This window comes from Microcebus murinus, chromosome 13 (assembly GCF_040939455.1).
Source record: "Microcebus murinus isolate Inina chromosome 13, M.murinus_Inina_mat1.0, whole genome shotgun sequence".
Lineage (NCBI taxonomy): Eukaryota > Metazoa > Chordata > Mammalia > Primates > Cheirogaleidae > Microcebus > Microcebus murinus.
This window is the reverse complement of record NC_134116.1, coordinates 18406780-18427331: the sequence shown is the minus strand read 5'-3', so window position 1 is coordinate 18427331 and position 20552 is coordinate 18406780. Positions and strand designations below refer to the sequence as shown.

The 20552-nt window shown below is 44.3% G+C and overlaps 1 protein-coding gene across 2 annotated transcripts in view; it reads right to left on the bottom strand.

The window, feature by feature from the left end:
• The window catches only part of STK24 (serine/threonine kinase 24), a 109608-nt gene that overhangs the window by 18155 nt on the left and 70901 nt on the right, over window positions 1–20552 (bottom strand). For both annotated transcript variants that reach the window (XM_020290263.2, XM_020290264.2), the window contains exons 3-5: window positions 9940–9996; window positions 3004–3112; window positions 2580–2737 (exon numbers count right to left, since the gene is read on the bottom strand). In XM_020290263.2, coding sequence (XP_020145852.2) covers window positions 2580–2737; window positions 3004–3112; window positions 9940–9996 — 324 coding nt within the window. The remainder of the gene's footprint in view (window positions 1–2579; window positions 2738–3003; window positions 3113–9939; window positions 9997–20552) is intronic.

The following is a 20552-nucleotide window of genomic DNA, read 5'->3' as shown; positions in this document are numbered from 1 at the left end:
CACATCTACACCCAAACGCAAACCTCTCCCCTTTCCCGCACCCCATCCTTCAAACACACTAGACTCATTCGGAACACACGCCCTCGTCTTCAAGGGACTGAGAAGCCCCGTCTGTGACGCCATCCCCAGCTACCCCCGACGTTCCCTCGCGGGAACTTCCTGGGACTCCCCGCTTACCTGTGCGAGCACTGCACACCAGCACTGCCACTGCTCGGTGAGAATGTAAATTTTTTAGCAGCTGACTGACTGAGCACAGAGAAAGGAACAATGCCTTCACCCACATTCAACCCATCTGCTAACATACCATCATGATAATCTTCTAAAGAAAAAAAATTAAAGTTTTTCAGCCCAAGCCCCTGCTCTAGTGTTAAAACCAAAGGCTTCTCTGCAAGACAGCAGAGTTATCTCCCTTGACACAACCTTTAAAGTTCGAGGGCTTCATAAAACAAACCACACTTGCCTAAATCACCTTAAAAATACTAACAATGGGCCGGGCGCGGTGGCTCACGCCTGTAATCCTAGCACTCTGGGAGGCTGAGGCGGGCGGATTGCTCGAGCTCAGGAGTTCGAAAGCAGCCTGAGCAAGAGCGAGACCCCATCTCTACTATAAATAGAAAGAAATTAATTGGCCAACTAATATACATAGAAAAAATTAGCCAGGCATGGTGGTGCATGCCTGTAGTCCCAGCTCCTTGGGAGGCTGAGGCAGGAGGATCACTTGAGCCCAGGAGTTTGAGGTTGCTGTGAGCTAGGCTGACGCCACAGCACTCACTCTAGCCTGGGCAACAAAGCAAGACTCTGTCTCAAAAAAAAAAAAAATACTAACAATGAAGGTTTCCTACAACATACCAACAATCAAGACTTAGTGCTGTGCTCAGATTGCCCTGGGGATGCAGACACCTTTGGGAACCATGGAGCAGCCCAAACAAATCACATGGCAGGAGCCCCAAGAAGGCTGGCAAAGCTTTCTGAGACACCCAGACACTACCACCTTCAGCAAACACCCAGAGAGGCCTTGCCTTGGAAGAAAGATGGGGAGGGTAGCCAGGTCAATTCAAAGAAAAATTCTAGTGTGAGTGGTGACAGGCAGAACTGAAAAATTAAGATCCGAGCCCTGAGTCACATGGTTGATCAGCTAATTAACTACAAAGAATGAGAAGAGAATAATCAGAGTGGCATGAACAGATAAGAAATTTGGATTCTAGTCTCAGCCCTACCAAAACTAGACAGATGAACTTTGATAAATGGGCCTCAGAGCTTAAAATAAGGAGAATGAACTAAATACTTAAGTCCTAAAATTACACAACCCCAAGAAAAGCGCCAACAGCCAAAGTGGCTGCAGAGATCAGAAGCAGCCATGGAGGTGATGCAGCATTCCCAAGGTAAAGACACTGCCAAGCAGCAAACACGCCCGACACTAGCCAGCTCTGCTAGCTTGGAGATGGGGGACGAAAACTGACTAGTCACTTACTGGCCAGTGGATACCAAGGCCATCAGTGTGCTCCCAGCCCTGAAGTCACAGCCACCACTACAATTCAACAGTGACACGGCCAGTTTCATCACTCTTAGAAAAGGTCTACCTGCAACTTCAGCCACAACGTCAACACCTCTGTACTAGCCAACGGCTTATAACAGTGACCTTGGGTCCCAAGAGACAGTTAACTGTACGCTTTGGGTACTGTGTTTAACAAGGTGGGATGTCTACTAAATACTAAGATGACTTCCACGTAAAAAGAAGAAACGATGTTTGGCCTATAAATGTATCTGAGTTAAATATGTGTTTGCTTAGAAATTTTTGGCTCAGAAAAGCCAATTCTCTGTGAACCACAGGCCTTTTCACCGTGTACAGGCTACTGTGAAGAGCAGATTGTGGGAGATGGAGTTAAATCAGAGATACAAGGAGCAGAGTCCCTAGGATTTTTAATCTGTACTAAAAGGTTTATCAAGTTGAAGAGTGAACAGGGGAAAAAAGGAATGCAGGAAAAAAAACAACTAGGAGAATATAACATATGACAAGTAAAAACAGAACAAAGGATTACCATTTGGTCTCATACTGACAAGGAGCATACCCTAATTGAGAACCAAAAATAGTATGACAGGAAGAATATGTAGCAATTATTAAAAGCACTGCTTCTTCCCTGCCCTGCTCTTACATTTCTGTGGACTTTTGCCATTTCTCTTGTGGGATCCTCCTATCTACATGCCCCTTAAATAGCACACAGTCCTGTGCACTTGGACTTAACTTCCACCTGTGCCCAGTGTCCCAACCCATCCCTGCAGAAACACACCCATCCACCACCTTCCATTCCTCCAAGTCGCCTTTTCATAGCTCCTCCCTGTGTGCCACCATCACCAAACATACAACGTCTAAGCTAAAAAACTCAATAATGGTGGGCTGGAGAAATAAAGGATATTAAATGATGCAGAAGGAGACAAGAAAACTGTTTTTAATCAAGGCTGGATAATTACCTTTATGACCTACTTCAAAGTGCCAACTTCATTCCAGCCAGAAAAGGCTACAAAGGTTATAGAAAAAGGGAACCCTCTAGACCCAGGAAAGGCAAAGCGCTGGCCCTCACCTTTGAGTCGTAGGCCGACTGTTTGATGACCTCGGGTGCCATCCAGAAAGGGGTGCCCACAAAGGTGTTCCTTTTGATCTGGGTGTCCGTCAGCTGGCCCGCCACACCGAAGTCAGCCAGCTTCACCTCGCCGTGCTCAGACAGCAGGACGTTGGCGGCTGCAAAACAAAGCCATGGGTGCCTCCAGACGTCACATACTGCATACTGCTCTGTCTACCGTCATTCGGGGACGTGTGTGTCTCTCCCCAGCTTCATCATGTGTCCAAGAAGAACAGGCACCAAGGGCTACCCGTTTTCTCAGACCCCCCCAAAGCCAGCCCAACCCAGGCAGGTTGAAGGAGCAGAACAAATTCCCTTGAGAAGTGCAGTTTAACTCTACCACCTTAAGTATTTTAAAGAAATGAAAAACAAGACGTGTTCTTACCTTTAATATCTCTATGGATTTTTTTCTCTGAATGGAGATAATCAAGTCCTTTCAGTATTTCTCTTAATATAGTAGCGATCTGAGTTTCATCTAAAGGGCCAGGTTCTAACTAAAACAAAAATAAATTATTAAAGTTAAATGCCATATGTAGTTTGAGATAAAAGAGACAGTTTCCATGTTAAATAGACAAGGATAATTAAAATCTAAAAACTTCTTCAATTAATACAGGCATTTTGCCCAATCAAAATCTATGATAGGACCCTTTTAAAAAGCAAAGAACCAGAGTGGAGCCAGTGGGAAGGCCCCCAGTGGGCCATGCCAGTGGCCTCCAAGATGGCCCATGAGGAAAGGGGTGGGGGGTGGGGGGGGAGGTTTCCAGTCCAGGAACAAACAGCCCAGAAACTCACAGTACACTCTAGGACATGGGGCGGCTGGGACCTGCCCTAACATACTTGGTTTCCTTACCAGAAGGTTCATCCCAGGTAACCAAAAGCACGAGTCATTGAAAGGAGAAGGCCTGGGAGCCAACCACTCTCTGAGGCCACCCCTGCACCAGAATTTTCTTAATCTGTATTATAAAGCCCCCAACTTGGGGGACGCAGCTGAAACAATTCCAAATAATTTGGGATTTGTTATGTGTTATAACTATTATTATTTCTATCATCCCTGATGAGGTAATAACTGTCCCAAATCACTTTTATTCTGAGAAATTCAAAAGAACTGTTACTATTGATTGTATAAAGTTGGAAGGAAGAAGTGGGGGTACACAGAGCCCCAGTTAAAGGAGAAAAGCCAGGTGGCTGAGCTCAGTTCAGACCGTACAGGAAGCCCCGTTGCCTGCAGGGCGGGGAGTGCATCGCAACTAAGGCTCACAGGTTATGGAGGAAGACGGCTGACGCTTCCCGAAGGACCCCTAACAGACTGACAGAGGGGCAGACGTCCAGTGAAGGAGATTCCTTTTTCTTCTGAATGGTGGTACCCCTTGTTTCCAGACTTGAAAGTGAATGCCATCCTAACCCAGATTCACACATTTTAGGCAACAGGAAGACACAACCGGGTGACTTTCACTAAATTTTAACGGGACTCAGGTTTGTCTGAGAGCAGAACACAGCTGGGATCAAGCCACCCCCTGGGTTTCTCCCACTCGGGACCCAGATGCAAGAGAACATGCTGGTCGCTCTAGTTCAACCTACCATCACACGCTCAGAGATTCTAACTGCCTAGGTCTGCTAGGCTGCCGGGAATGTTCTCAAACTATAAGATATTGTCCAAAAATTACCTCAGACTAAGACAGTATGAGGCACACTTTGTTCCCCCAGAACCTAGTTTTTCCCAAAGTATTTTGACCAAGAGTCTTATTTTCAGGAAATACATATCAAAACTACTATTCCAAAGAACACAATTTGAAAAACCCTCCCTCACATTACATCTACTGTCTCTGGAAAACACTTTTCTTATCACCTGCTCTTGCTCACAGCAAACCATGGTGCAGAGGATGCCTCCCCCCCAGGGAGTCCCCACTGAGCAGAGAATCAGTGACCAGCCCTCCCCTCCACAATCAAGTCTCTGAAAGACACTGCCTCCTGTCATTACCAAGGGGAGGGGAAAGTAAGAGCCGAGGAAAACTAATTGAAAATCTTCCCCTGGATAATTAAGAGCTGGCTCTGTGATTAATCTGTATGGTTATGCCCTTTTAAATCTGGCCTGAACACCATCCATAATTGATTTATATGCCCACGGGGGACCAAGGGAGAGGGGAGAAAAGAGACCATTTACTTGGGGGTAAATCCTTCCTGGCATCAAAATTCACTACAAAAGGCACTCAGCTGCTTTCTACCCTGGCCCCCGCAGAGTTCCTCAGTGGGTGAGCCCAGCCTGAGCTAAGTTCTCAGAGTGACACTCTATTTACTCTTAGCATTCCCTGTCACTACCGTGTCTACACACTATCACCACAGTGGTCTCTATTATTAAGGGGACTGTGGACTCTTCAAACAGTGGTCTGTAAGACAGAATGCCTTGAGAAACATCCAGACTTCACCCCATCTCTGGTGACTGTTACCTTCCCCTGGCCGCCTCTGTCCTCCCCTTCTTCTTCCAAACTATGGAGGACCAGCCAGGCACACGCCAGCCACCTGGAGACCACACGGCCCACACTCTGCAGCAGCAGGCTGTGGTCACGTGACTCGGTGCTCTCCGAAGGACCATGAGCGAGAGTGCCACATGGCCTTCCTGGGTGGGCGTGGAAGCACTGGCAGCTGCAGATGACAACGGGCAAATGGGCGAAGACTCGCCGAGGGAAGCCATGAGCTAAAGACAGGAGAGGCCCCGCCAGCACCAGTCCCTGACGCCCCAATGTGGGGGAGGAAGTCAATTTCTATCTCATGTGAGACACTGTTTGGAGCTGCCACGACAGCAGCTTGCCTGACATTAATGAATACGCCGTCTCATTTTTAAGAAATCACGTGTGTACTCATTTTTAAGTTTGTCAAACATCTCTGATCAAGTGACCAATTACGCAGCACAGTTCCTTCGTAATTAGGTTCCGAGGTTGTCCCTTAGATTCTCTGGCAACACTGACTGATCTTTTAATCACCTAAAACCTTTCAGCCTCAGACCCTCAGTAGCTAATCCTCCTCCAACTCCCCCTCCTCCCCCTCCCTTCTCCTCCCCCTGCTTTGCTTTCCTTGTAGAAAGGAACCTTCTAACAAATGATGACACTGACTGCCCCTCCTCAGAACGCCGTCCCGAGAGTGGGGCAGTCTTCCATTCTGCTTAGGACAACACACCCATGACTAGAGCACCACCTGACACACAGTAGGCACACGACAAATATTTGCTGGAAAAAAAATGCTTTCACTCACCAAGCTACAAAAATCTACCACATTGGCCGGGCGCAGTGGCTCACGCCTGTAATCCTAGCACTCTGGGAGGCCGAGGCAAGCAGATTGCTCGAGGTCAGGAGTTCGAAACCAGACTGAGCAAGAGCAAGACCCCCGTCTCTACTATAAATAGAAAGAAATTAATTGGCCAACTAATATATAGAGAAAAAAAAAAAATCAGCCGGGCATGGTGGCACATGCCTGTAATCCCAGGTACTTGGGAAGCCGAGGCAGGAGGATTGCTTGAGTCCAGGAGACTGAGGTTGCTGTGAGCTAGGCTGACGCCACGGCACTCACTCTAGCCTGGGCAACAAAGTGAGAATCTGTCTCAAAAAAAAAAAAAAATCTACCACATTGTAAGTTAGAATATCTTGAACTCTTCTAAGTCATGGAACCTTTATTAAAGGCAGCTGAAACTTGAGAGTATATTAACATAAATAGTTTTCAGATTGTATTCCAAAGTCTGCAGTGTTTCCTCAGAGTGACCTTGGAAATCCTAAGAACATTTAATTTTATTATTTCTCTTTTAAAATTAAAACAAACTGGCCGGGCGCGGTGGCTCACGCCTGTAATCCTAGCTCTTGGGAGGCCGAGGCGGGCGGATTGCTCAAGGTCAGGAGTTCAAAACCAGCCTGAGCAAGAGCGAGACCCCGTCTCTACTATAAATAGAAAGAAATTAATTGGCCAATTGATATATATATAAAAAAAAATTAGCCGGGCATGGTGGCGCATGCCTGTAGTCCCAGCTACTCGGGAGGCTGAGGCAAAAGGATCGCTCGAGCCCAGGAGTGTGAGGTTGCTGTGAGCTAGGCTGACGCCATGGCACTCACTCTAGCCTGGACAACAAAGGGAGACTCTGTCTCCAAAAAAAAAAAAAACATTTTTAAAAAAAAAAATTAAAACAAACTGTGCACACTCAAATAAGTGCATTCAAAATAAAACATATGCCTACCTTAGTCATGACTCTTAATATCTCCTTATTCTTTGCACTAGATCCAAAATTTGCATCTTTTAAGCCAAAAAGGATACAGCACCAGCAACAAAGGAGAATGGGTTTCTAAAGGACACCCTTTCTGCCAGCTGAGGAGACACACATGCCCTGACACCGTAACTGGGCAGTCCCTCCACAGGACAATGTCCCAGCAACTCACAAAAGTTCATCTGGGTTTATCCCAAATGTCAAGTAATAAAGCCACTCAGTCATGTCTCTCCCTTTGTCTGATACTCAAAGCCCAAGAACTTTTGGTTTCCTTTTTGAGACAGGGTCTTGTTTTATCTCCAAGGCTAGAGTACAGTGGTGTCAGCCTAGCTCAAAGCAACCTCAAATGACTGGGCTCAAGTGATCCTCCTGCCTCAGCCTCCCAAGTAGCTGGGAACACAGGCACAAACCACCACGCCCAGCTAGTTTTTCTATTTTTTGGTTAGACAGGGTCTCGTTATATTGCCCTGGCTGGTCTCAAACTCCTGGCCTCAAACAATCCTCCCGCCTCAGCCTCCCAAAGTGCTGGGATTATAGGCATGAGCCACTGCACTCGGCCCCAAGATTTATTTATTTATTTTATTTATACGCCACATTGTTCGCAAGTTGGTTTTGAGGCCAACCAATCTTCAACCTGGGGCAAAGTCACTTCCGCTCTCCATGTGGCCCTCCTGAATCTGTAAAATGGGAAGGGAAAATCCCACTTTCAGTTCTCTTCAGCTCTGACCTTGTTGCTAGTACCACAGCGGGGCCCGATGGTGTGGATATGGAAAAGAAGAAAGGACGGTGACACCACACAATTCCCTGCCTACCCCAAAGCACGCCCCTTCCCATGATTAAAAGTGTGGCCTCTTCTTTGAGGGGCCCTGCTTCTTTGAGCAGGCCAACAGAAAAAGGGCAGAGGATGTAAAAAGAGACAACAAAGTCAGGGGTGGGGGAGGCCCGGTGGGGCCGGGGAAGGCCACAGGTGCTGCAGCGGCAAGGCGAGGTCCAGAGCCCAGCTGTGTGTGCCAGCTGGGACCCTGGCCTGCAAGGGTCTCCGTTCCCTCATCGACAAAATGAGATGAAGAGAGACTGTCAAAAGGGAATACCTGTCTCTTGTCACCAGCACCATTCATGTACAAAGTAGATGGTGGTTTGATGAGATTCTCACACCATATGGGATTTTTTTTTATCAACTGGAGAGTTCTACGATTCCTTCCAACCACAATGCCTAAACTTTCAGACTGCAATTCAAAGAAATCCAAAGAAAAGTGCCACCAAATAAACTACCATAACATTAAGAACGAACACACTGAAGCATTTGGAGACTAGAATTACTGTTCTGAAGGACTACAATCAGAAAAAGAGTCCTTGTAAACAACTTTATATATGGCACAAATGAAATCCATTTAAGATAACAGTAAATCTAATTACACACAATGAGGTAATTTTCTACATATTTCCCAAAAGAGTGAAAAAATAAAAAGGTTTTTATGGAAAGGAACCAAAGCAAGTCATAAAATTAATCCAGCTATTTTGTTTTTCCCATTCTAACATAATTGTTTATACCATATTAACTTTTTTCTTGAAATCTTCCTTTTTAACACCATTTTGATCAGCTGTTTATAACAGTATGTAATTTTCTAAATTGGGTACCATTGCCTTCAAGAGATACAGTTTTAGAAGTTTACCTTCCCCAAAACTACCAACTGTTATTACGGTAAGAAAAAAAATCCTCTTAAAGGGGATTTCTTTCCTTCGTGACTAAAATCTGTGTAGACTGTAACTACTAAAAAACTCAGCTTCCCTCAGCTCTTGCTATGACAGCAGTGAAAACCACAGACCCGTCATTCTGGTGACTTCCTATTAGGCAAGACCCAAAATGACAGACTCGGTCTGTCCTGGGAACCCCTGTCTCTGAGGCCGTGTTCACGGGAGGGGTAGGGAGCAGGGCTGATGACATCGCCTTACTGCATAACCGCAGTGGCCGTGAGATGGCGAGTGCGGAACAGCTGTGTGACGTCTGTAAAAAAGCACGTGCTTTTGCCCATACGGTGTTCCAAGGCCGACTTGAGCCATGCTGTGGTACGTGCTAGTCACTTGTGAGCACTCCATCAGAGCGCAACAGGAAGCCACGATTCACACGACAAGCAAGTCACAGACTGGGGCTGTAAAGCCACCCTCCATCTGGCCTCCACTACCTTATGTATGGACAGGTGGCCACTAATGGCACCTGAGGGGGTCCAGAGGAGACAACACTGTGTGGCCAGCCCCACCCCCACGCCCCAGCACCAGGGCAAGCAGGGAGCAGAAGAGCGGCCTGACCACCGTCTGACACACAGCATCAGACCTCGAATCACACCCTGCCTCTTACTTCCAAAATGAAAATATTATGCGCTTATTTTGGAAGCTAGGTTACCATATGAAATACAAAAGTTAATAAAACCAAGTTCTGGAAAATAAGCTAACCAACTGTTCTCAGGTGGGATAATCCTGGGCAAAATCCTCATTGCTTCTAGGAATTAATTCACTGGATTCCCATGAAACAAACAAACAAAAAAAACACCTAATTTCAAAAGTAGACCAACAGGCCGGGTGTGGTGGCTCACGCCTATAATCCTAGCACTCTGGGAGGCCGAGGCGGAATGGATCGCTCAAGGTCAGGCATTCGAAACCAGCCTGAGCAAGAGCGAGATCCCATCTCTACTAAAAACCGAAAGAAATTAATTGGCCAACTAAAAATATATAGAAAAAATTAGCCAGGCATGGTAGTGCATGCCTATAGTCCCAGCTACTCAGAAGGCTGAGGCAGGAGGATCACCTGAACCCAGGAGTTTTTGAGGTTGCTATGAGCTAGGCTGACTCCACGGCACTCTAGCCCGGGTGACAGAGTGAGACTCTGTCTCAAAAAAAAAAAACAAAGTAGACCAAAAATTTTCAGTAATATATAAGAAGCAAAAACACATAAGGAATGGTTTAGTTTCTTGCAACATGAAAGAGGGAAACAGAAATGGATACATACAGAATTTTCCTTAAAAACCAAGGGCTACTATGGAAAGGCTTTGATGTATATTTTGCATCCAACATAATACTTACTAGATCTAGTGCAGAGCCTCCACCAAGATACTCCATTATTATCCATAATTTTGTATCCTATAAAACAAAAAAAAGGAGAATTATTTTTAAACAAATAGAATCAGAAAAGAAATTAAATAATCAAAGGGTATTGTTCAGTATTGTTTTGGAACTAGAAAGTTTTATGCACATTCACCTACAAGGAGAGCGTGTCAAAGCGACCATTGCGTAGCAACCCGAGTGCAGGAAACCTCCACTATTACCTGGGAGGTGGCGTGGGGTGTGGCCGGGGGTGGGTGGAGGGGGGGAGGCTGCTCTGGCTCTTCTAGGGTGCAAGTTCCAGACCTGCTGACCCAGAATCCCAGAATGGGAACCACGGGCATTTCTGTCTTTAAGCCACCTCACTGAGTGACCTCAGGCCCAGCAGTGGCAGGAAACCAAAGCCTTGAGAAGCCGATCAAGGCCAGCAGCAGTGCCCACAGGGGCAGGGGTGGAGCCTCCCTTCCTCTTCAGGTGGCTGTGAGCAAAGGGAAGGCCATGCTCCTGAGCAGGGCTGCCCAACGTGGCCTCCAACTCACTCGCCTGCTTTTGTAGAACAGGAGCCAATTTCTGACACCTCCAAATGCTGCCACAGTCTCCCCCTCCAGGGAGCTCTCCAGAAAGCAGCCCGGGCCTAAAGCACAGCTCGTCCACTTAGCCCTGGCTCACCACGGCACCCGGCTCTGTCTTCTTCTGTGGTCTCTTGAGGCTACTCAGGCCTCTGGCTTCCAGAGTTCTTTTTAAAACACAAATCCCAAAGTGCTACTCTCTAGGAAACAAGCCAGCAAACATCCCCACCCCCTTCCTGGAGGGAGGCAGGCAGGATAGCTTGACCAGACAGGGCTGAACCCCACGACTCCTTTATGACCGGGAAGGGAAGTTACTTCCTCTCTCTAAGCTTATGACTGGGGGCTTCACAGAGTGCCTGCCCCACAGCAAGCAGCTAAGAAAAGACAGCTAGTGGCACATGTGACCCGCCATGGTGTTAGGGGTCACCAGCATTCTTATGTCACATGCTGCACTGCTGACTCAACACTTGATGGCGGCTGTTGTATGCCTTTAAAAGAAGAAAAAACAAACCTTCCTAAGGCTCTCTGGTCCCTTCAGGTCAGAACTGTGCCCTGTCTCTTAAAACATACCAAGGAAGACCCCTCCCTGCAGCCCTCGGGCAGTTCTCCTACACTTATGCCAACCGGGCAAGTTCTTTGGGAGCATGTCCCAATTTCCCAGGCCTTTTTGCTTCCGCAGTTTCCTCAACAAAAGAAAACTGTTCACCTGCCTTCCTTCCCCAAAAAACGGCAGGCTTCCAAAACAAAGATAATTTTAATCTGAATAATTTCTTTTTTTAAAATGACCTCATCATGTAATTTTCTCATAGAAAAAATAAAATTATTTAACAAATTCAGAAGTCAAAATGTAAAAGGTACCACAATGTATACAGTGAGATGTCTCTCTCCCGCCCTTGGCCCCTCAGTACCCAGCCAGCAACGCCCGCCCTGCCCCGGCAAGGTATCACGACGTCTCGTGTAAGATATTTTACACCTGTACAAGTAAAAACCTATAACATTCCATACACACTTTTGTACACCTTGCTTTTTACCTAAAGTTTCTTAGAGAGCATTCCATATCTGTCCATAAAGCACTTCCACATTTTTAAAGCTGTAATTAGCCCTTGCCCTACTGATATCAGGTTGTTTCCATGGAAACATGCTATCACGAGCTAGGTGTCCATGAAAACCTCACACATGGGTCAGTTCTGCCAGGTCCTGCTGGGTCAAGGGAATCCATTTGAATCTACGCCAACCTATGGAATCAAACTTTTGCCATTTTAGAGGCTGAATTGTGCTTCTCCTCACCACCACCTGCAATTCGTATGTTAAAATACTAACCCCCAACACCTCAGAACACAAGTGTATTTGGAGAAAGGGTCATTAACACACTGACTGCCACACTAGAAAAAAGAAATATTTCCCGACGCCTACATTGTTTTATTAATAAGAAATGATTCGTTCTAATTTGTTATTTTTTATTGTTTTCTGTGTGAGAGTTATATGCAATGCAATCCACGTTTTTAGAATTAAACTGCCCATTCACAAGTAATGGTCTTGGGATGCTCATGTTTGTAGCTATGACTTGGACAGTGCAAAAGCAATTATGTAACTTCAACATTTGTACCCCCACCATATTTTGAAATAAAATATAGAGGAAATAAAAAGAATCAAATGTCAATATTAATAGTAAAAATAAGAACAAGATAAATAAGATAAATAAAAATAAGATTGTCACGAACCAACTGCAGGGTTTTTGCTTCACAAGGCTCCAGGCTCATTGAGTTAACTACAATTCACATGGCAGTTAATGAGTTAAAGGAGTGATTAACTTAGACTGGGGTCACTGAGGTAGACCTTATCCAATATGGCTGGTGTCCTTAAAAGAACAGGAGATTAGCTCACAGACACACACACACAGAAGACCATATGAACACAGAGGGAGAAGATGGGCATCTGTGAGCCAGGGAGGAACCAGCCCTGCCCATACCTAGATCACAGAATCCTACCCAGACTCCAGAGTTGTAAGACCATGAATTTCTGCTTAAGCCACCCAGTCTGCAGTGCTTTGTTTATCGCAGCCCTAGCAAATTAAGGCAGTCCTCACTGTCAATCTATTTGGGGGAGGGCGGTATCTCAGGAAATCTTTATCTTTCTCTTATTGTAAGGTGGGACATCTTTATACACTGAAGAGTTATGTGTATTTTCTTACCTGTGAACTCTCTGTTCATATCCTTTGTCCATTATTCTATTGGGTTACCAACCTTTTTAAAAAGTAGGAACTTTTAACATATTAGGGAAATTAGCCTTCTGTAATATGAGCTGCAAACATAGCGTTTTCCCCATTTGTCATTAGCTTTTGCTTGCAGAAATTAATTTAATGTAGACACCAGGTCAAAGATGATGCCACTTTCAGGCAAACTTGCCCCGAAGTGTCTGGAAGCACTTCCTTAGAGTCCGGAATTGGTGCCTGACTGAAAGCCAGGGCTCCCCACATAGCCACCTTCGCAGGGGCTACACAGACATCAAGTGAGTACAAAAAGGTTTAAAAAAGGTAAATAAGAAAGGATGGATTCCACACAGTTAACAATGAACAAGATTTTTAAAGGAGAAATTTGAAAATGACACTCTGCATTATATCTAATGCATTGCATTCAGAGGCCTCCAAACCCACTAACTTCAACAAAATGCCGAGAACAAGATATATAAACAATGTGATAAGTTTTGCTAAAACAATTTAGGGTCACAGACTTCCTTAAGAATATGGTGTTGTGTGTGTGTGTTTTAAGGCACCTTTTTGTGCAGCTGATGTAAATGAAGCATCAAGGCCTAGGTTGAATCCTGCCTCTCTGCTCACGCCACCTCCACGATACCCAGCCCCAACTTAGCCACAGCCTCAGCCTCTGTCAGCCTCAACATCCCCTCTGCACAGGCACTAAACAGCATGTACCTCAGCGGGGCGCTAATGAAGATGAAGTGGATACACAATTCGTGCCCATCAACTCTAACTATTACCACTGCATTAACTCCAGACTGTCCCTGTCCACACACCAGGCCCACTGGGGGAAGCCCAAGCCCCGTCCCCCATTCACCTTCAGAGTGGCTCCCCACAGACCCAGCCCACCATTCCTGTCCCCAAAGAGCTCATTTAATTGTTCCTCTCTCACAGATGCTAGAATTTCTTAAATGATTCCTGCAATTCATAGCACACCTATTACGTACACAGTATTGTTGAAAAGGAATATAAAATGAATAAAATCTAGGCTCTAACTTTAAAGAACTTTTGATGATAGGTAACTAGACAAATAATTACGCTCTGACAGCCTGTGGTAGTTACCACAAAAGGGACACGGAAGGCTGGGGGTGCTCAGAAGACCCACCTGACCTCCAGGAGGAGAGAAGTGGCATTTGAGCTGCACCTTGAAGGCTGTGCCCGACCAGCCTGGGGCGGGCGGCAGAGCTCACGTTTCTGACAGGCAGGAAAGTCCTGCTTAGCTAAGGCAGTGGAGGATGAGATGGACACCCTTGAATGCCAGTTGCAAGTTAATAAGTAATTATTAGCTTAATTTAATAAGCAATAGGGAGTCACCAAAACTTTTGCCAATAGAATAAACAGCCAGCCACTGCCTGCGAGACAGAACGAGTGGGGAGAAAAGGAAAGGAAGATGATCAGTCGGAAAATCAAAGGTCAGGGCAAGCCCAAAAGACATTGTAAAGGTGGTGCTGGTGAGCATCCACAATGCTTGGAGGTGGAAGGAAGAGGAGCTGGCATCAGAGACGATCAGTGCTCTGAGCCCAAGTAATGCCAGCTCTGTGAATGCAAACAGGAACAACCGGGTGGATGGGGGAGGAAGGCGGAGATGGTTCTTTGCGTGTTTGTAATATTGGGACATTCTGCTGGGATAACCTGAGCAGCAGCTAGAAATGTGGTTTCTGAAGTTCAGCAGAGAGGCTGGGAGTGGCACAGAGGTGACAATCAGTGCAGTGAAATGAGTGTGTGGAGACTCACTCAGAACTCCAGAGGTGGTACAAATACTATTTTAAGCTGAAGACATTTGAGATTCAACAAATGCACAAAGAAGCCTTCTTGGAGCTTTGCTTATCTGACTAAAAGCAGCAACTTCTGGGCGATGAGGGCTGCCATAAATTCCCTCTTAGGGCAGGTCTGCTACCAGGAGGAATAAACCCATCATAAATCCCTTCTCCTCCAAGTTTTGTGGCTCAGAAGACAAAAAGACCACTCATATCCATACAGACAAACATCATCATCAAGTTTCTTACCTCCTGTTTCCTCTCCTACAAACACATTTGTTCATAAGAGCCTTTTCCCCCCTCCTCTTCCTACTATGTTAGCTATACAAGCCTCTAACTTTAATCATTTAACAAGGTTTGCTAGTTCCTATACACGTGTGTATAAACCTTTTTCTCCTAACAATATGTCCTTTATCAGTTTAATTTGCAGGCCCCAAGGACTGGACCTAAGAAGGTAGAAGAAAATTTTTTCCCTCTCCAGCAAGTGACATATTGCCAGATTTTAAACTGAAAGGATATGCTGAACACATGCAAGCTACCCCAGGTAAATAAATTTCAGCCCCTATCACCTAATTATCGTTAGTTAACAGGATGACTCTATAATACTTCAAGGAGAAGAAGAATTGACAGGGTTTAAACTTAATAAGCAAGGGGGAGTCACCAAAACCTTAGCCAACAGAGTAAGTCCCTGTGGGTCACTCTTCCCATTTACTGCCATAGTTCCAAACTGCAATTTGAACCCGTAATACCCCAACAATATAATTAATGGGGTAGGGAAAGGACATATAATGCTGAGTTGGGACCAAAACTGCCATACAACATGGACTGAGGGCCTGCAGTTCAACCATGTGATCCTTATTATAAACTACATACCCTGGCAGCGCTGGCGCCCATGTGCGGGAAACAGGGACTGGACAACAGGGAACACACGGAACTCGGAATGCAGCCCTACGTTTAAAAGACACAGCACTGGAATTTCCACAGCAAATCACTTCTGTCACTACTGTCTGAAGAGGCTTCCCAGAATGAAGGAGAGAGGCGGGACAGAGGATGAAGTGTCCCCTGGAGAGAACAAGGGCGCTGCAAAGTGTCACAGGCCAGCCACAGCACAGAAAGCCTGGATCTGCTTGGCTGGAGTGGGAGAAGGGAATGGCCAGTTGTCCTGCCCTCTTAGGGAAGAGGTGCTGTGCTAGCTACCTCGACCACGTGCTGCCGGTCCTCAGAACACTCCTGTGAGCTGCAGGTGTACAGAAGAGTGTGGAAGCATTCCACCGTGAGCACTCCCTTTCTCAGCTCACCCTAAGATAACCCAAGTCCCTGGCGGACTCCCCACTATATTCAGGAATGAACATGAGGGAGGGGGGAATCACTGCTGATGAGGAAATGGAGAGGGGAGGGAGACCCCAGGATTCCCTCATCCAGAGGGAACCCTAAAAGCAGGACAGAAGTATTTCAATGTAAGGAAAGTCTTCTCTTGCTGCAAACAAACAAGAAAGGGGAAAAAAGCCATAAATATCAACTGAAAAATAACATTACACAATACAACCTGAAACAGCACAAAGAGAAACAAAACAAAGCAACTGAAAATGATTGGATCAAATCCTTGGATCAAAGAAAAGAATCAAAACCATCATTACATATTAGCCAAAAATGATGCTAAAAATACTGCATACACCAAAAGCTGTATAATATAGCCAAAGATTTATTTAGAAAAAAATTCACAGCATGTATATTCATTTCCAAGTCTCTCTAAAAATTAAGTGTTCAATCCAGAAGTTTAAAAAAAGGAAAGCAAAGGACAATTAATAAAGATATATGCATAATTAATCAGAAATATTAGGGTGAGAAATAAATTCAGTAATTTTTAATAGATAACTTCCCATTACTGTCATCAAGAATATATAAAAGACTCATTTGTGAAGATACCAATAAAAAGAGAAAATCACTAGAAAATTTTTTAAATGCAAATAAGACACATCACAAAATTGTGATAGTAAATTTGAAAGTATGGAATGAAAGAGATAATCTCTCAATATTATATTAATTTAACTTACTTATGAAAGAACAAGAACTATAGGCAAAAAAAAGTGGGTGAAGAAATGGATTGATTCACTTCTCCTAAAAAATATATATATAAACAGACAGATAGCAAAAAGTTCAAATGATTTTACTTTTGAGGGGTACAGCTCAGTAGTAGAGGATTTGACTGCAAATGATTTTGCCCTTGAAAAATTCCAAACCTTGAATGCACAGATAATTCTAGCAACTACTCCAAGGCACAGTGCTCTTTGATGTCATCACAACATAATGCCAAAATCGAGGAGGAGGAGGAGGAGGAGGAGGAGGAGGAGGAGGAGGAGGAGGAGGAGGAGGAGGAGGAGGAGGAGGAGGATCCTCTGAAAGAACAGACAGGACTCCTGTGAAGAGGGAGGGTGTGGTTCCATGTATGACGGATGCCACCTTTCTGAGACAGGCAGTTATATCATCTAATAAGAGGGGTCTGGCCCAGAGACGGCCATTTCTAGAGGGGAAAAAACGGTACTTTTGGAAAGGATTAAGTTAAATGTGAGACTCCTTCTATTTAAATTTTATCATCTCTTTTCTTCTAGTACTTCAAAATAAGATATGTGCAGTGTGCATAGGAATTTGTTACAGTTTTGTTAAAACTATAGTCCGGCCCTCCAACAGTCTGAGGGACAGTGAATTGGCCCCCTGTTTAAAAAGTTTGAGGCCCCTGACTTAGGGTATCAATCAGCCTTGGCCTGTTATATAAATTAAGATACCTGGTCACATGGCAAGGAAGGAGAGGAACTGCCACTCAAATCCAACTATTCTGACACTGAGAAGCCTAAACAACAAGAACCACAATTAAAATAAATCAGATGGGGCCGGGCATGGTGGCGCATGCCTGTAGTCCCAACTCCTCAGGAGGCTGAAACAGGAGGATCGCTTGAGCCTCAGAGTTAGATGTTGCTGTGAGCTAGGCTGAAGCCATGGCACTCTAGCCTGGGCAACAGAGCCAGACTCTGTCTCAAAAAAAATAAAAAAATAAAAAATAAAATAAGTCAGAGGCTGTTAATTTCTAAAGGCTTCCAGTAAGGAAAATACTTTCTAATAAGACTCTTAACATTTAACTGTTTTAACTGATTTCATTTTAGAAGCCAATGGACACTAATCTGACTGTCTGAAAAGCACATCAATTTACAAAATGTTTGCCTATAATTTAAAAGATTTACATGCCCCATTCCATCATGCTAAACTTAAGAACTTAATAACTTGGAAAGAACACCAGGCATTCCCTAAAATGCTCTTCTTGGGGTTCTTGTCACAAATGGTCTCTTTTGGAAGGGGCTGCCTTATAATTGTGTGTGTGTGTTAGTAATTAAGTCTCCCTGAATGGGTACTGAGATGTTCCTCTTTTCCATAAACACAAATTTGACACAACACAATAATACATCTGCTAATGGAAGTTTCTGTGCTTAAATTCTGATAGATACTAAGATGAATAAAAACATTCTGCTTCTACTTAAACATTCCCTGATTATTAATCAGGGAACTACAGTCACAAATAACCTAAATCTGAGGGAAGAGGGGAGGGGAGGGGAGGGGAGGGGAGGGGAGGGGAGGGGAGGGGAGGGGAGGGGAGGGGAGGGGAGGGGAGGCTGAAAGAAATACCCTGGGAGGTAAGAGATTTTTCTTCCCCTCCATTTTTCTTCTTTCCTTCTCTCCTTGTTAAAGAGCAAAGATCATAGCCAACGATTATAAACTGCCAAGCTGAACAAACTCTCCGCCATAATCTTGCCATCAACCTAGTAACGTGTTCTTTCTTCAAAAGTGAAATATTTCTAATAATTAAAAGATTGTTCTGCTAGGTGACAATTTTAATGGTCACTATATAACACATTAGAAATATCAATCCTAAAAGCAAAAAAAAAGGTAATCATTGACAACTTAGTATTCATTCTTTGATAAAGACCTGGCGCAAATAGATCAAACAAGACCAAGACTGAGGGTGAGTAACATGGAGAAAGAACAAAGATTTTGTAGTATTTTGCAAAATTTTTAAGAGGTGTCTTTAATAGTATTATAAAGACAATTTATGGAATTGGTAGACAAACAAACCAATTCCAATTTATGGAATTGGTAGACAATTCACAAACAACAAACGCTGTATTTCAAATGTATGGGTGGCAGATTCATATTTATACTCTCATCACCACACGTGGGATTTAGCCTAAAGCTAAACAGCTTCCCGAAGGAAGGGACCCTTCACTATGGCTGTCTGCTCAATGCTCAGTCATCCAGAGGGAATTTTTTTCTGGTGTTTGAACCTCCTGGTTCTCTTCCTTCCTACCTTTTGCTACCTCACTCATCTTTATTTTCTGTACAATTCTATTCCAGAGTGAACTGTTAACTACATAAATTAATATGCTCTTGATTTACAGTAAGTTTGTTGAAGAGTTGCTACCACTGAAAAAGAGCTGCATTGGGTCACATAAACTCAAGAGCGCCCTCACTCAGGCCTATGTAAAAGGGCGAACAACCCAGGGACAAGAGAGGAGACGCTTCTTGCCCCCATATCCAACCATGGCATGAACCCACCACCCCCAGCTCTATTTCTTCTTCAGTAAGGAAGACCCTGTTGCAGTGTATAAAAATCTACACGGCATGACTCCAAGAAATCAGACAGCCTCTTGCTCTGTCTGGCACCTTGCAAACCATGTTCAGGCAGTAATGATCATGACAACTTTTGTTACCCCTAGACAGGCAATAAAAGGTTCTAGCAGTACATTTTTCTTATTTTGAAGTAGATGTCTTCATTTACCCAAATGCCTGAAAATCATGCTGTGCTGTACGAACTACTCACCAAGAGAGTTTATTTACCTCACTGGGAATAAGTCTTCTCTTTAATTACTTACCAAGCATCGCTTCTCGGCCTTTTGGCTAAGATCAAGTGTAATTACTTACCAAGCAGCCTCACATTACATAATCTAATTGAGATTTGTGATCTTTTGTATCATATTCTATAAATTTATTCAGAAATAAATACAAAAGAAAGCATATGACATCATTACTTTATCTAAATACATCAGCTGTGTTTAGATACCACAGATGGAGGTTTAAATACAAAAATATGAATATTGAGACTAAAAGAACTAAAAATACAATTAATACTTATTTTTATATTATAGGTAACAGCCAGAAAACAGAGTTGAATTTCTTTTTGGAGACATAAAATATTTAGCCTAATTGGAATTTTAATTCCATTCCACTTTCTGGATAGAAAAACATAACGTGAAGCTGCCAAATGTCTTCAGGGACTTTCTTCAGTTACACTAGGACAGTGTGTTCGGGAGAGAGAAAGGAACCCACAGCTCCCATCCTCAGAGACATTTCAAAGCACATCTTTTATATTATCGTCGGCACTGAGCCTACAATTTTTTTTCCCAAAACTGACTGCAAAATGAAATGTGTTCCCTTGTGATTTCAAAGCAAGATTTCCTTGCTGGTTTGGTTAGTCCACCCAAAAGTAAACAAGCTCTGCTTTTACCCACGGTTGTATACTGGAGTCTGATACCATGGGTTCAATGTACCATTTCCACTTTCCCCAGAAGCACAAGGACAGATACTTGCGTACTAAAAATTAGAGAAAACAGATGTGCCCTCCCACTCCCAGAAGTTGCAGCTGTGCTGGGCCAATCAGGGAGGCAGCCAATGGCTTCCAAATGGCAAAAGAAGCCCTGGAGAGTGGCTGCCCTGCATGCATGTGGGAGGGGAAGAGAGGGCCCTGCTGTAGGGACTAAGAGCCCGGTGGGCTGCATGGTTTAAGGACATGAGCAGGCATCAATGCAGGGAAGTCAAGAGGCAGTGCTGTGCTCGCAAGAACCCAAGACAGGTTCATGTTCAGAATAAACAAATATGACTTGCAAGCCTTGGCGAGGCAGCGAAAGTGGAAGGGAAAATTATTTCAATCCTCACTGAAATCACAAGGATAAAGATTTTATTTATTGCTCA